Source organism: Taudactylus pleione, unplaced genomic scaffold (genome assembly GCF_031769625.1).
Source record: "Taudactylus pleione unplaced genomic scaffold, aTauple2 ptg000366l, whole genome shotgun sequence".
In the NCBI taxonomy this organism is placed as follows: domain Eukaryota; kingdom Metazoa; phylum Chordata; class Amphibia; order Anura; family Myobatrachidae; genus Taudactylus; species Taudactylus pleione.
Genome location: NW_028284767.1, coordinates 10,847,572 through 10,859,842, shown reverse-complemented (window position 1 = coordinate 10,859,842; position 12,271 = coordinate 10,847,572). Strand labels below are relative to the sequence as shown.

The following is a 12,271-nucleotide window of genomic DNA, read 5'->3' as shown; positions in this document are numbered from 1 at the left end:
TTCCTGCAATCTCGGCAGTCTTCATCCCGGGAGTCCTCAACTGGGAGACGGACTTCCTCAGCCGTCACGACGTGCACCCAGGGGAATGGTTGCTTCACCCGGAGGTGTTTCAACTTCTCGTGGACAAATGGGGACTGCCGGAGTTGGACCTGATGGCTTCCCGTCACAACTACAAGTTGCCCGTTTACGGCTCAAGGACAAGGGACGCAGGTGCAAGTCTGGTGGACGTGCTGTCGGTGAAATGGACATTTCACCTAGCGTACCTGTTTCCTCCGATCTCCCTGCTGCCTCGGGTGCTAAGAAAAATCAAACAGGACGGAGGCACGTTTCTGCTGGTGGCTCCAGCATGGCCCGGACATCCTTGGTACTCCGATCATAAGAGCTTGTCCATTGACGTTCTGTACCATCTACCTCAGCGTCGGGACCTGCTGTCTCAGGGGGCCCTGCCTTTACCCGGATCTGGGTCGACTGTCTTTGACGGCATGGCTCTTCAGACAGCAGTCTTAAGGTCCCGGGGACCTTAAGCACCATGCTGAGGGCGCGTAAACCTGCCTCAGCTCGGATTTAGCACAGGGTGTGGCACACTTACTTTCAGTGGTGTGAGTCCAGAAACTTTGATCCTCAGGTGTTCAGGGTTTCTAGGATTTTGGCATTTCTTCAGTCAGGTCTTGACCTAGGCTTACGTCTGGCCTCCCTGAAGGTTCATGTGTCGGCTCTGTCTGTCTGGTTCCAACGTAGGATCGCTACACTGGCTGACGTTCACACCTTTTTCCAAGGTGTTCTTCGAATCCAGCCTCCCTTTGTGCCTCCAGTGGCTCCGTGGGACTTGGCAGTGGTTTTTTGGGTCCTGCAGGGACCTCCTTTTGAGCCTCTTGAGTCGGTTGACCTCAAGTGGTTAACACTTAAGACTGTTTTTCTCCTGGCAATTGCTTCAGCCAGGAGGGTATCTGAGTTGGGGGCGCTTTCCTGTAGTCCCCCCTTCTTAATTTTTGACCAGGACAGAGCGGTCCTTCGCACTCATCCTGAGTTTTTGCCTAAAGTAGCCTCTAAGTTCCACATCAATCAGGAACTTGTGGTGCCTGCTTTTCAGTCACCTGATCTTACAGCTGGTGAGGCTTCGTTGGACGTTGTCCGTGCTTTCAGAGTTATGTGGATCGGACTGCTTCTGTAAGAAGGTCCGATTCTTTGTTTGTCCTCTTTGGTTTTCATAAGAGAGGTTGGCCTGCCAACAAACAAACTGTTGCCCGTTGGCTTTGTTCTGTTATTTGTGAGGCTTATGTACAGGAAGGTATACCTGTTCCAGCCTCTGCTAAGGCTCATTCCACTCGGAATAAGAGATTATATATATATATATATATATATATATAAATAAATGTCCATATCAAATAGACGACCAGCACACCAAAATATATATACACCAGAGTTCCCAAGCCTTGCACACTCAAACAGGTTTTTTCATGGGTGCCTGGTCCAAATAGCTAGATAGATAGAAATGTCCATATCAAATAGACGACCAGCACACCAAAATAGATGCAAAAAAAGTAAAAGTCTTTATATATCACCACAGCATATCTCAATACAGCGTCAGTTCACAGTAAAGTGCAACAGTGCAAAAAAAGCTTAAATGTGATACTCATCAAATCAATGACCCAACGCTGCAGCATGGTGTGTAGCCCGGCCCGACAGCTGTTTCGACACCCTCAGGCACCTTCCTCCTTTATAACTAAATTTCTTCAACAGGAATATCCTATTATACCTTTATTATATATTCTACCTAAAATACATAAATCTCTCGTTTGTCCGCCGGGTAGACCGATCATTTCCTCTCAGGGATCATTATGTCAACCTATTTCCCAGTATGTTGATTTTCTGCTTCAGCCTATTGTACAAAACTCTGATTTTTATATCCTTGACACTTCTCACTTTTTTAATTTATTGAAAGCGTTTACTCCAGCTTCTACCGATGTTTTGCTGATTACTATGGATATCGTTAATTTGTATACGAATATTCCCCATGAGGAGGGAATGCAGGCAATTAGGGATATGATCACCACCAGTCAATATTATGATGGACCACCAGTCGATTATGTCATGTTATTGATAAATATCATATTACATAAAAATTATTTTTTATTTGATAACACCTTTTATTTGCAACGCCGGGGAACCGCGAAGGGTTCGAATATGGCCCCGGCGTATGCTAATTTATTCATGCACGATTACGAAAAAAGATATATTATGTTACATCCGTTGGCTAAATATATTTCATTTTATGTTCGTTATATCGACGATGTTTTCATGGTATGGTCTGGTGGTGAACATTATCTACTTGAGTTTACTAATTATCTTAACTCTATTGAAAGTACGATCAGGTTTACCTGTAGTTTTAGTGCGACATCGATTAACTATCTAGATGTAACGATTGATTTCACTGGTGACAAAATTAAGACATCTGTATACACAAAGACAACAGATAAGAATACCCTTCTGGCAGCGGATAGTTTTCATCCAAGACCCCTTAAAAAAGGTCTACCTTTTTCACAACTATTACGTGTAACACGCATAACTTCAGACACTAATGAATTACCGAAGGCTCTTCAACAGATGTCTAATAAGTTTATTGAGAGAGGCTATGACCAAAAAGAGATCAGACAAGCAATGGAAAAATGCCTGCAACTTGATAGGACTACATTATTGGAGGATAAAAATACTGCTTGTGTAGCGAAACCAGAACGATTGGTTTTTAACACCACTTTTTCTGTCAGTTCACAGTTAATTAAGAATGCTATTTTTCGCCATTGGCATATTGTGCAAACAGACCCAGCATTAAAAAAGAGCTGCAAAGACTTACCACTGATTAGCTACAGACGTAGCAGTAATATCAAAGATATGGTTACTAAAACGAATGTTGGAATGAAAACATCAAAAACCTGGTTATCCTTGAGGAACGGTGTGTTTCGCTGCTCTGGATGTATCAATTGCAGATTTTTAATTATCGGTGATCAATTTGAGGATCCGTTGACTAAGCAAATGTTTAAAATTCACCATCGATTAAATTGTGAAAGCAAATTTGTTGTATACATAATCAAATATCCATGCAATCGTATCTATGTGGGCAAGACTGTTCGTATGCTTAAAGAACGGATTGCATTACACCGTTCATCTATACGCAAAGCATTTACAGTGGTAGATGGTAATACTCCTGTTGCTAGGCATTTTGTGGACATGGGTCATAGTCTCTTGGATTTCAAAGTGATGCCAATCGATCATATACCTCCTGTTAGAGGCGGAGATCGTGGTAAAAAACTGCTTCAGAATGAATGTCGCTGGATTTATGACTTACGCTCCATGTCACCTATGGGGCTTAATGAAGAGTTAAATCTTAGTTGTTTCTTATAACAGTATTGCACTTAATAACGTCTTCTATTTCTATGTTTGTGTCTTTTTTATATTTGTAATTTTTGTATGTTTCTTGCCCTCTGTGAGACATAGCCTGTACTATATGATGCTGTCAACTTACTCTGACTTTAGTTCTTAATATTAGATTAGCCCGAGATTATCTTTCATAATGCACATTAATATCAGAGATTTACAGCAAAACCGGAATATGACGTCGCTCTGACACGTGGAGGTTCCAGTGAGTGCAGGTTACACAGGTGAATGTTATGGGACATCATTATGGATTTCAGGTGTGTTACACAGAGGGTATAAGAACAGAGGCTGGCAATTGTGTGGTTATGCCCCATGAGGAAGGTGCCTGAGGGTGCCGAAACAGCTGTCGGGCCGGGCTACACACCATGCTGCAGCGTTGGGTCACTGATTTGATGAGTATCACATTTAAGCTTTTTTTGCACTGTTGCACTTTACTGTGAACTGACGCTGTATTGAGATATGCTGTGGTGATATATAAAGACTTACTTTTTTTGCATCTATTTTGGTGTGCTGGTCGTCTATTTGATATGGACATTTCTATCTATCTAGCTATTTGGACCAGGCACCCATGAAAAAACCTGTTTGAGTGTGCAAGGCTTGGGAACTCTGGTGTATGTATATATATATATATATATATATAGTGACACAGTTAGGTTAGGGGGTCCCTCTCCTGGGTAGAGGACTCCTTCCTTTCACACACAGCAGCTGGGAAACAGTACGCCAGACTGGATGCAAGTACAAGCTGGTCGGCGCCAGTCTTTATTGTGCAATGTCAGAAATAACACAAAGAAAACATAAACGTAAATCCTAGCCCTGTCGGGGCACTAACTTCACAGGTAGTTCCCTCACTACCAGAACCTGGCAGGGCCTAATGCCCTCACCAGCAACAAAAGCACAGCACAACACTTACAGTTAGGTTTTCAAGTGTCTCTGAGCAAACTCCCTGTCTGCTCTCCCAGGTGAGACAATCAGCCCTAAACAAACTAGGCTTATATTGGCCACTCTCAGGGGGAAAACTAACAAGCCTGTTACAAGGCTGCGAGAACCAAAACCTGGAGTGGCCATGAGTGGAGCCCTCCCTCTCCTCTCACCCACAACCCCCAGGTCCCAAACCGGCTTTTCAAAAAGCCGAAACTCAAGCCTGCTATACTGCAGACTTTCTCCTGGGGGTTTAAAACACAAAAGACAGGAATCTGGGACAAATGTACCTGCCACAGACCACTTTACCAATGATCCTATCACATATCCCCCCCCTTTGTTTCGACCTGTGGGGCGGAACAACTGAAGCCCCCAAACAATGAACGCGTGACAACGCAACAGCATTGGCCAGCTGGCTTCCTGGCCTGTGTTCCACTGAAAATTTAAAAGTTTGCAACGCCAAGAACCATCTCGTAATTCTCGCATTACTGTCTTTATTTTCGGACATCCACTTCAAAGGGGCATGGTCAGTGATCAATTTTAACTTTCTTCCGACCAAGTAGTACCTGAGAGCCTCTAACGCCCACTTTATGGCCAACGCCTCCTTCTCCACTGTGGCATAGTTTCTCTCATGTACATTCAACTTTCTACTTAGATAGAAAATAGGGTGTTCCTCACCCTCCTTGTTCTGGGACAGGACCGCTCCTATACCTACTTCTGATGCATCAGTTTGTACTATGAATTCCCTGTCAAAATTAGGAGTCATCAGGACTGGTTGGGAACACAACGCTACTTTCAACTCCTGAAAAGCTTTCTCCGCCTCAGGACTCCATTCTACCATGACTTTTTGTTTGCCTTTGGTCAGGTCAGTCAGTGGGACTGCCATGGTGGCAAAGTTGGGTATAAACCTCCTGTAGTACCCCGTAATTCCCAAGAAGGCTCTCACCTGCTTCTTATTCAGAGGCCGTGGCCAGTTTTGTATGGCATCAACTTTATTGAGCTGAGGCATTATCAGGCCTCTGCCAATGGTGTATCCCAGATATTTTACTTCCTCCATGCCTAGACAACACTTTTTTGGGTTGGCTGTCAAACCTGCCTTATAGATGGAGTCCAAAACTGCTTGTACCCTGGGTAAGTGAGACTGCCATTCAGGACTATGAATGACCACGTCATCCAGATAAGCAGACGCATACCGTCTATGGGGCCTTAGAATCCTGTCCATCATTCTTTGGAAGGTAGCAGGTGCCCCATGTAGCCCGAAGGGCAACATCTTGTACTGAAACAAGCCCTCTGGCACTGAAAAAGCTGTCTTTTGTTTGGCGCTCTCGGTTAACGATACTTGCCAATACCCTTTGGTTAGGTCAAGAGTGGTTAAATACCTTGCCGCCCCTAGTCTCTCAATCAATTCATCCACTCTTGGCATCTAGTAGGCATCGAATTTTGAAACACTGTTCAACTTTCGGAAGTCATTGCAGAAACGCACACTCCCGTTGGGCTTTGGAATCAACACAATGGGACTTGACCATTCACTATGTGATTCTTCAATAACCCCTAACTCTAGCATATTTTTTATTTCTTTTAACACCGATTCTCTTTGTGCTTCTGGCAACCTATAGGGCTTTAGATTAACTTTAACCCCTGGGTCAGTGATGATGTCATGTTTAATGACCGAGGTTTTCCCAGGTACGTCAGAGAACAGCACCCTATTTCTGATCAGAAACTCCTTGACCTCTTGTTGTTGAATTGCCGACAGGGTTTTTGCCACTGTCACTTCGGGAACTAAGGGCCCTGGATTTACTGGAGGGGCTCGGACGGCCGACAGTGCCGTTCTATCTTTCCAGGGCTTTAACAGATTTATATATTATATCTGTTCCGGCTTTCTTTTCCCCGGCTGGTAAACTTTGCAATTGACCTGCCCCACTCTTTCTAAGATTTCAAAGGGCCCTTGCCATTTAGCCAAAAGTTTATTTTCCACAGTGGGAACCAATACTAACACTCTGTCCCCAGGAGCAAAGCTGCATAACCGAGCATTGCGGTTGTATACCCTCTGCTGTGCCTGTTGAGCCTGTTCCAGGGTGCTTTCTCACTATCGGCACTACCGCAGCAATTCTCTCCTGCATTTGAGAAACATACTCAATCACGGTTTTGTAAGGACTAGACTGCCCCTCCCATGTCTCTTTGACAATGTCTAGTAACCCCCTTGGGTGTCTCCCATACAACAAGTCGAAGGGTGAAAACCCGGTGGAGGACTGAGGAACTTCTCTTATGGCCAACAATAAATACGGCAATAAGTAATCCCAATCCCTACCATCCTTGTCGACCACTTTCCTAAGCATGTGTTTTAACGTCTTGTTAAACCTCTCGACCAGCCCATCGGTTTGGGGGTGATAAACCGAAGTTCTTAACAGTTCAATTTTGAACAGGCGACATAACTCTTTCATGACTTTTGACATAAACGGTGTACCCTGGTCAGTTAGTATCTCCTTGGGTATACCCAGCCTGCTAAAGACATGAACTAGCTCTCTGGCAATGGTCTTGGTTGACGTATTGCGCAACGGGATCGCTTCCGGGTACCTGGTAACGTAATCCATTATGACCAGAATATACTGGTGTCCCCTGGCAGACTTCATTAAGGGTCCAACCAAATCCATCGCTATTCTTTCAAACGGCACCTCTATACTAGGCAATGGAACTAGTGGACCCTTAAAATGTGGCCTGGGAGCATGATACTGACACTCAGGGCAGGATGCGCAAAAGTCAGACACCTCTTTATGAAGCCCGGGTCAGAAAAACCTCTGCATTATTCGCTCAGTGGTTTTCTCTACCCCTAGATGGCCTGCCGTTATATGACCATGGGCCAGATCCAACACTGTTCTTCTGTAGGCTTTGGGAACTATTAGTTGTTCCACAATATCTTCCCCCTTCTTAGTCACCTGATATAACAAATCCTGACACATTGCCATGTGGGGATAGGACAAAGTACTATCAGGGTCTACGGGTTTACCATCAACTACTTTTACATTCTCCCTGGCTTTTACCAAAGTAGGGTCATTCAACTGCTCCACGGGAAAGACCTCTCTTCTGACCTCTAAATCAGGCAGATGATCACTTGGCCCAACAACACTTCCTACCTCAATGGGAGGCACATCAGTTGGCGGGCCACCGTCACGTTCCGCATTCTCTAGTTCGCCAACCATAGTAGAAAAAGGGAATAACTGACTCAAACTCCCTCCTCCACTACATCGACAACCTTCTCAAATGGATCGGGGTTGTTCACCTCTGGAACAAAACGGCTTTCCCACAACTTCCAGAAGTGAGCAAAGTCTCTCCCCAATATTGCATCATACACCAGACCATGCACCAAACCCACAGAAACTATAGCAGAGCCACATGGTGTCTCGATGTTCACCTCGGCCGTAACATAATATTGAGTATCCCCATGTATGCAGGTCACACCAACAGTTTTCCCTGTATGCCTCAAGGGGTTCACCAGCTCAGCTTTTATAAGTGAACAATTAGCGGCAATATGGCCAAAGCCACCACATCGGAAACACTGAGTCATATTAATGTCTAGTCGTTTACGGGAAAAGAACCTTCCTGGCCTGGCAGGCCTGTCTCCAGGTTCTACACCCTCAGTCTTAGGTACATTCCACCGCCCAGCACCCTTCTCCCCTGGAACAGTCTTACCAGTGTCTGTGGGAGTTCGCCGGTGCGCCATCGGGGCTTGGTGGGGCATACTCATCAGCTCCTCAGCCGCCACGCACCTCTCCACCAGCTCGACCAACTGGTCCGCGGACTTAGGGTCTGCATGGCTCACCCACTTGCGCAGAGTTACAGGTAATGATCGCAGGTACCGGTCCATCACGACCCTTTCCACGATCTGTGGTCCCATCAGCGTCTCGGGCTGTAGCCATTTTGAGGACAGATGGACGAGGTCATGCATCTGTGAACGTGGAGGCTTGTCCCTATGGAACTCCCAGCGGTGGACCCGTTGGGCACGAACAAAGGTGGTGACTCCCAAGCGAGTTAGGATCTCCTGTTTTAGTTTTTTTATAGTCCTTGGCATCAGCCAGGCATAAGTCGAAATATGCTTTTTGTGGCTCCCCAGACAAAAAAGGTGCCACCAGACTTGCCCACTGCTCCTTGGGCCAACCCTCCCTTTCGGCCATTCTTTCAAATGCGGCGAGATAGGCCTCCACATCATCGCCCAAAGTCATCTTTTGAAGGAAGTGACTGGCTCGTACGGAGTGAGTGGGGCTGGGAGGACCAGTAGCCACATCTCTGGGCCGGGCGACCAGATGCTGTACCACCTCTCTTATGGCCTGGCTGTTTTCCGCTAAGGCCTGGCGGGTTTCCTCAATGGAGACCTGTTGAAGTCTGTTAGTCTCCTGCTGAGCTGCTGTAGCTTCCTGCTGAGCCCTGGTAGATTCCTGCTGAGCTGCTGTAGCTTGGAGCAAGGCCTTAATAATGTCCTCCTGAAACTTGCCTCTCTGAGCACTGGCTGACGCCTCCTCTATGGGACTCCAAGGACACAGTGTTATTTCCACACTCACAAATTGGGTGTCTGTTCCTTTAATTTTTAAATGGAAAGTTTTCCTCTTGCTGCAACTTTAGTGTGTGTGGTTGCCCGCATTCTCCACCATATTGTGACACAGTTAGGTTAGGGGGTCCCTCTCCTGGGTAGAGGACTCCTTCCTTTCACACACAGCAGCTGGGAAACAGTACGCCAGATTGGATGCAAGTACAAGCTGGTCGGCGCCAGTCTTTATTGTGCAATGTCAGAAATAACACAAAGAAAACATAAACGTAAATCTTAGCCCTGTCGGGGCACTAACTTCACAGGTAGTTCCCTTACTAGCAGAACCTGGCAGGGCCTAATGCCCTCACCAGCAACAATAGCACAGCACAACACTTACAGTTAGGTTTTCAAGTGTCTCTGAGCAAACTCCCTGTCTGCTCTCCCAGGTGAGACAATCAGCCCTAAACAAACTAGGCTTATATTGGCCACTCTCAGGTGGAAAACTAACAAGCCTGTTACCAGGCTGCGAGAACCAAAACCTGGAGAGGCCGTGAGTGGAGCCCTCCCTCTCCTCTCACCCACAACCCCCAGGTCCCAAACCGGCTTTTCAAAAAGCCGAAACTCAAGCCTGCTATACTGCAGACTTTCTCCTGGGGGTTTAAAACACAAAAGACAGGAATCTGGGACAAATGTACCTGCCACAGACCACTTTACCAATGATCCTATCACAATATGTATATTAAACACAAAACTTATCCGCCACTCCACCTGTGCAAAGTCATTTTCACCTGAGGGGCTAAATGAGTACGGGAAGGGGAGGGTGTGCAAGCAGAAGTTTTGCCTAGGGTGCCTAGAAGTCTGGCACCGGCCTGAGCGTCCTCAGGACAAGCGGGTTAGTGCTGCACTTCCCAATGTTGCCGACCCCACCCCCCGACGTCGGGCCACATCTGAGCCCTGTTATGGTGCTGCACTGCACCAGGTCCTTTCAGTGGAGGACAAAGTATTTAAAATGAAAGAATATGCTGAGTTTGCACAAATCATTATACTGGGAGTGAGCACATTAAAGGTGGATACAATCAGGTATTTTGGGGGGTTATATTTGTATTAAACAGAATCTAGTAATGAACATTAGCATCCCTGTAATAACCAAGAGGAACTTTTTGTTTTCCTTTCATTTAGCTTTCCTCCCTATGAGGTAGATGTACCTTGCCCCTATGGTAGTTTCGCCCATGCATATAATCTAATTCTGGGACTGGTCATATGAACCAATGAATCACTGGCATTGGTGAGCAAACCCTCTGACATCACCTCTTCCACCAGGTACAAAATTGTCAGCTCCTGAACTTCCCACCTGATTTATGATTGCAGCCCATTGTGTTAAAAAAATAGCCTTCTCATCAGTTATTTAGTTCAACACTTCAAAGTCCAAAAGCAGAGCACTTAGCATCTTGTGGAAGGGGGTTCTCAGGAATCTATTAGTTTTCCTTTTTTTATGGACATCTCATTGAAATGTACAGCATTCATTTATTCTATTAAATTAAACAGTAACTCCCATGAGAGGGGTGTGTGTTTGTTATACAGCAATCCTATGGAAAACCATAACTGCAGGTTATTGATGTCCAGGACTCCTGCAGTTCCCACTGTACTCACCGCTGTCCCAGCTGATTAACAGTCAGTTCTCCAAGGATCAACACCATCAATACAGCAAACTGTGCAAATCTGTTGAGGATGCTGACTGGATAAGCTATCAGAATTGTTACATTATTCTCTGTGAAAACTCTAACCCTGTAATGGGTTAAAGTTTATAGATATGTGTGCAGAATATGTCCTGCACTTATACACAAACATACAGCATCTTAGCAGTGCACTCTTTAAAACCTATAGCAAATTGTTAAACAATTATTTACATTTAAACACAAACATAATGGCTGATGTGCCTGTAGTAATTGTCATTGTTAGTTCAAACAAGCTTAGTCTTACATAACTCACCTAGATCTGTGTCCTCAGATATGTCCCCATCATTCTGTCCATAAATATCACCAAATGGAACATTAGGATTAAATATAGCATGTAAAACTGCTGAATCATTAGGGGTACACATTGTGTACCTTCCTAATGGGTGACACTACCAGGAGTTATTATTATGTGAGAAATACACAGACTTATCTTTCAGAACTTTAGGGAGGGACAGCAGCATCCAATCGGACTGAGGGGCGGCAGTGGATTTTGGCCAGATGCAGCACACATCTGTTAGCACTAATCACAAAATGGGAAAAGAAGGGAGTGTAGAATGTTACAGAAGGAGATACAGGCTAGTGGCTACAGTAGCAGAGGGTATTGTCTCTATGCAATTATTGTATGTTGTTTTAATAGCAAAATGACCCCTAGCTGAGAGAGAAAGATTAAAATTAGATTAGAATTTCCCTAATAGTTCTATTTGCTAAGAAATGGTGATAGGGCTGTTTTATTCTATTGACGCTTATTGCAGCCCACTTATCACTAAAGCTGCATACACACACAACAATTTTTTGAGCGATTATCGTTAAACAATATCATTTAACGATAATCGTTTGAAAAAATCGTTCACTTTCTGAGTCAAACGATGAACGATTATCGTTCATGCGCGTTTGTAGTTCAGAGACTTGTCAACTGGACGTTTTTCATTAAGGAAATATGCAAAAATCGTTTGTAGTTCAAAAAAATAGTTCATTACACTTTAAAAAATCTGACAGAAAAACATTCATAAAATCGTTCATAAAATCGTTGGTAACAAAATCGTTGTGTGTGTATGCAGTTTTACCATTAAAACCTGTCTCAGTGTTACAGCTTTAGCGATTTGTCATTCTGTTTTGGTTAAATTGGCCAAATTGGAACATCGCTCCAGTGTGTACCAGACATTAGGGCAAGGGTTCCCAACCACAGTCCTCAAGGCACACTAACAGTCCAGGTTTTAAGGATAGCCATACTTGAGCACAGGTGACTTAATTAGTACCTCAGTTATTTTGATTTAACCATCTGTGGCAAGCATGGATATCACTAAAACCTGGACTGTTAGTGTGCCTTAAGTTCCGAGGTTGGGAATCACTGTATTAGGGCATACTTGCCAATTCTCCTGCAATGGCCGGGAGGCTTCCGAATATCTGGGGCACCCCTAGCCCCACACAGTAGAGGGCAAGTCTCCCGGTTTGGAAACCACCCTCCACACTTGCCTGTCTAAAGTGGGTGGTCCAGAGGGGTGCGTTGATGCGATTCCCACTGAATCGCTTCATCGGAAATCTCTGCATTGTATAGCAGGGCCAGGGCCGCAATGACGCAATCACGCCCCTGTACCACCCACTATTATCGTTACCAAAGTCAGCAAGCATGCATTAGGGATCCACGCATCAGTGACCCTGACTAGGT

At 45.0% G+C, this 12,271-nt stretch overlaps 1 protein-coding gene across 1 annotated transcript in view; it reads right to left on the bottom strand.

Annotated features, from left to right (window-relative positions):
• The window catches only part of TTC36 (tetratricopeptide repeat domain 36), a 30,981-nt gene extending 19,977 nt beyond the window's left edge, over nt 1-11,004 (bottom strand). Inside the window, exon 1 of the mRNA XM_088444497.1 lies at nt 10,859-11,004. Within this exon, the coding sequence (XP_088300623.1) occupies nt 10,859-10,970 (112 nt within the window). The 5' untranslated portion in view covers nt 10,971-11,004. The remainder of the gene's footprint in view (nt 1-10,858) is intronic.
• Between the last annotated feature and the right edge of the window lie 1,267 nt (nt 11,005-12,271).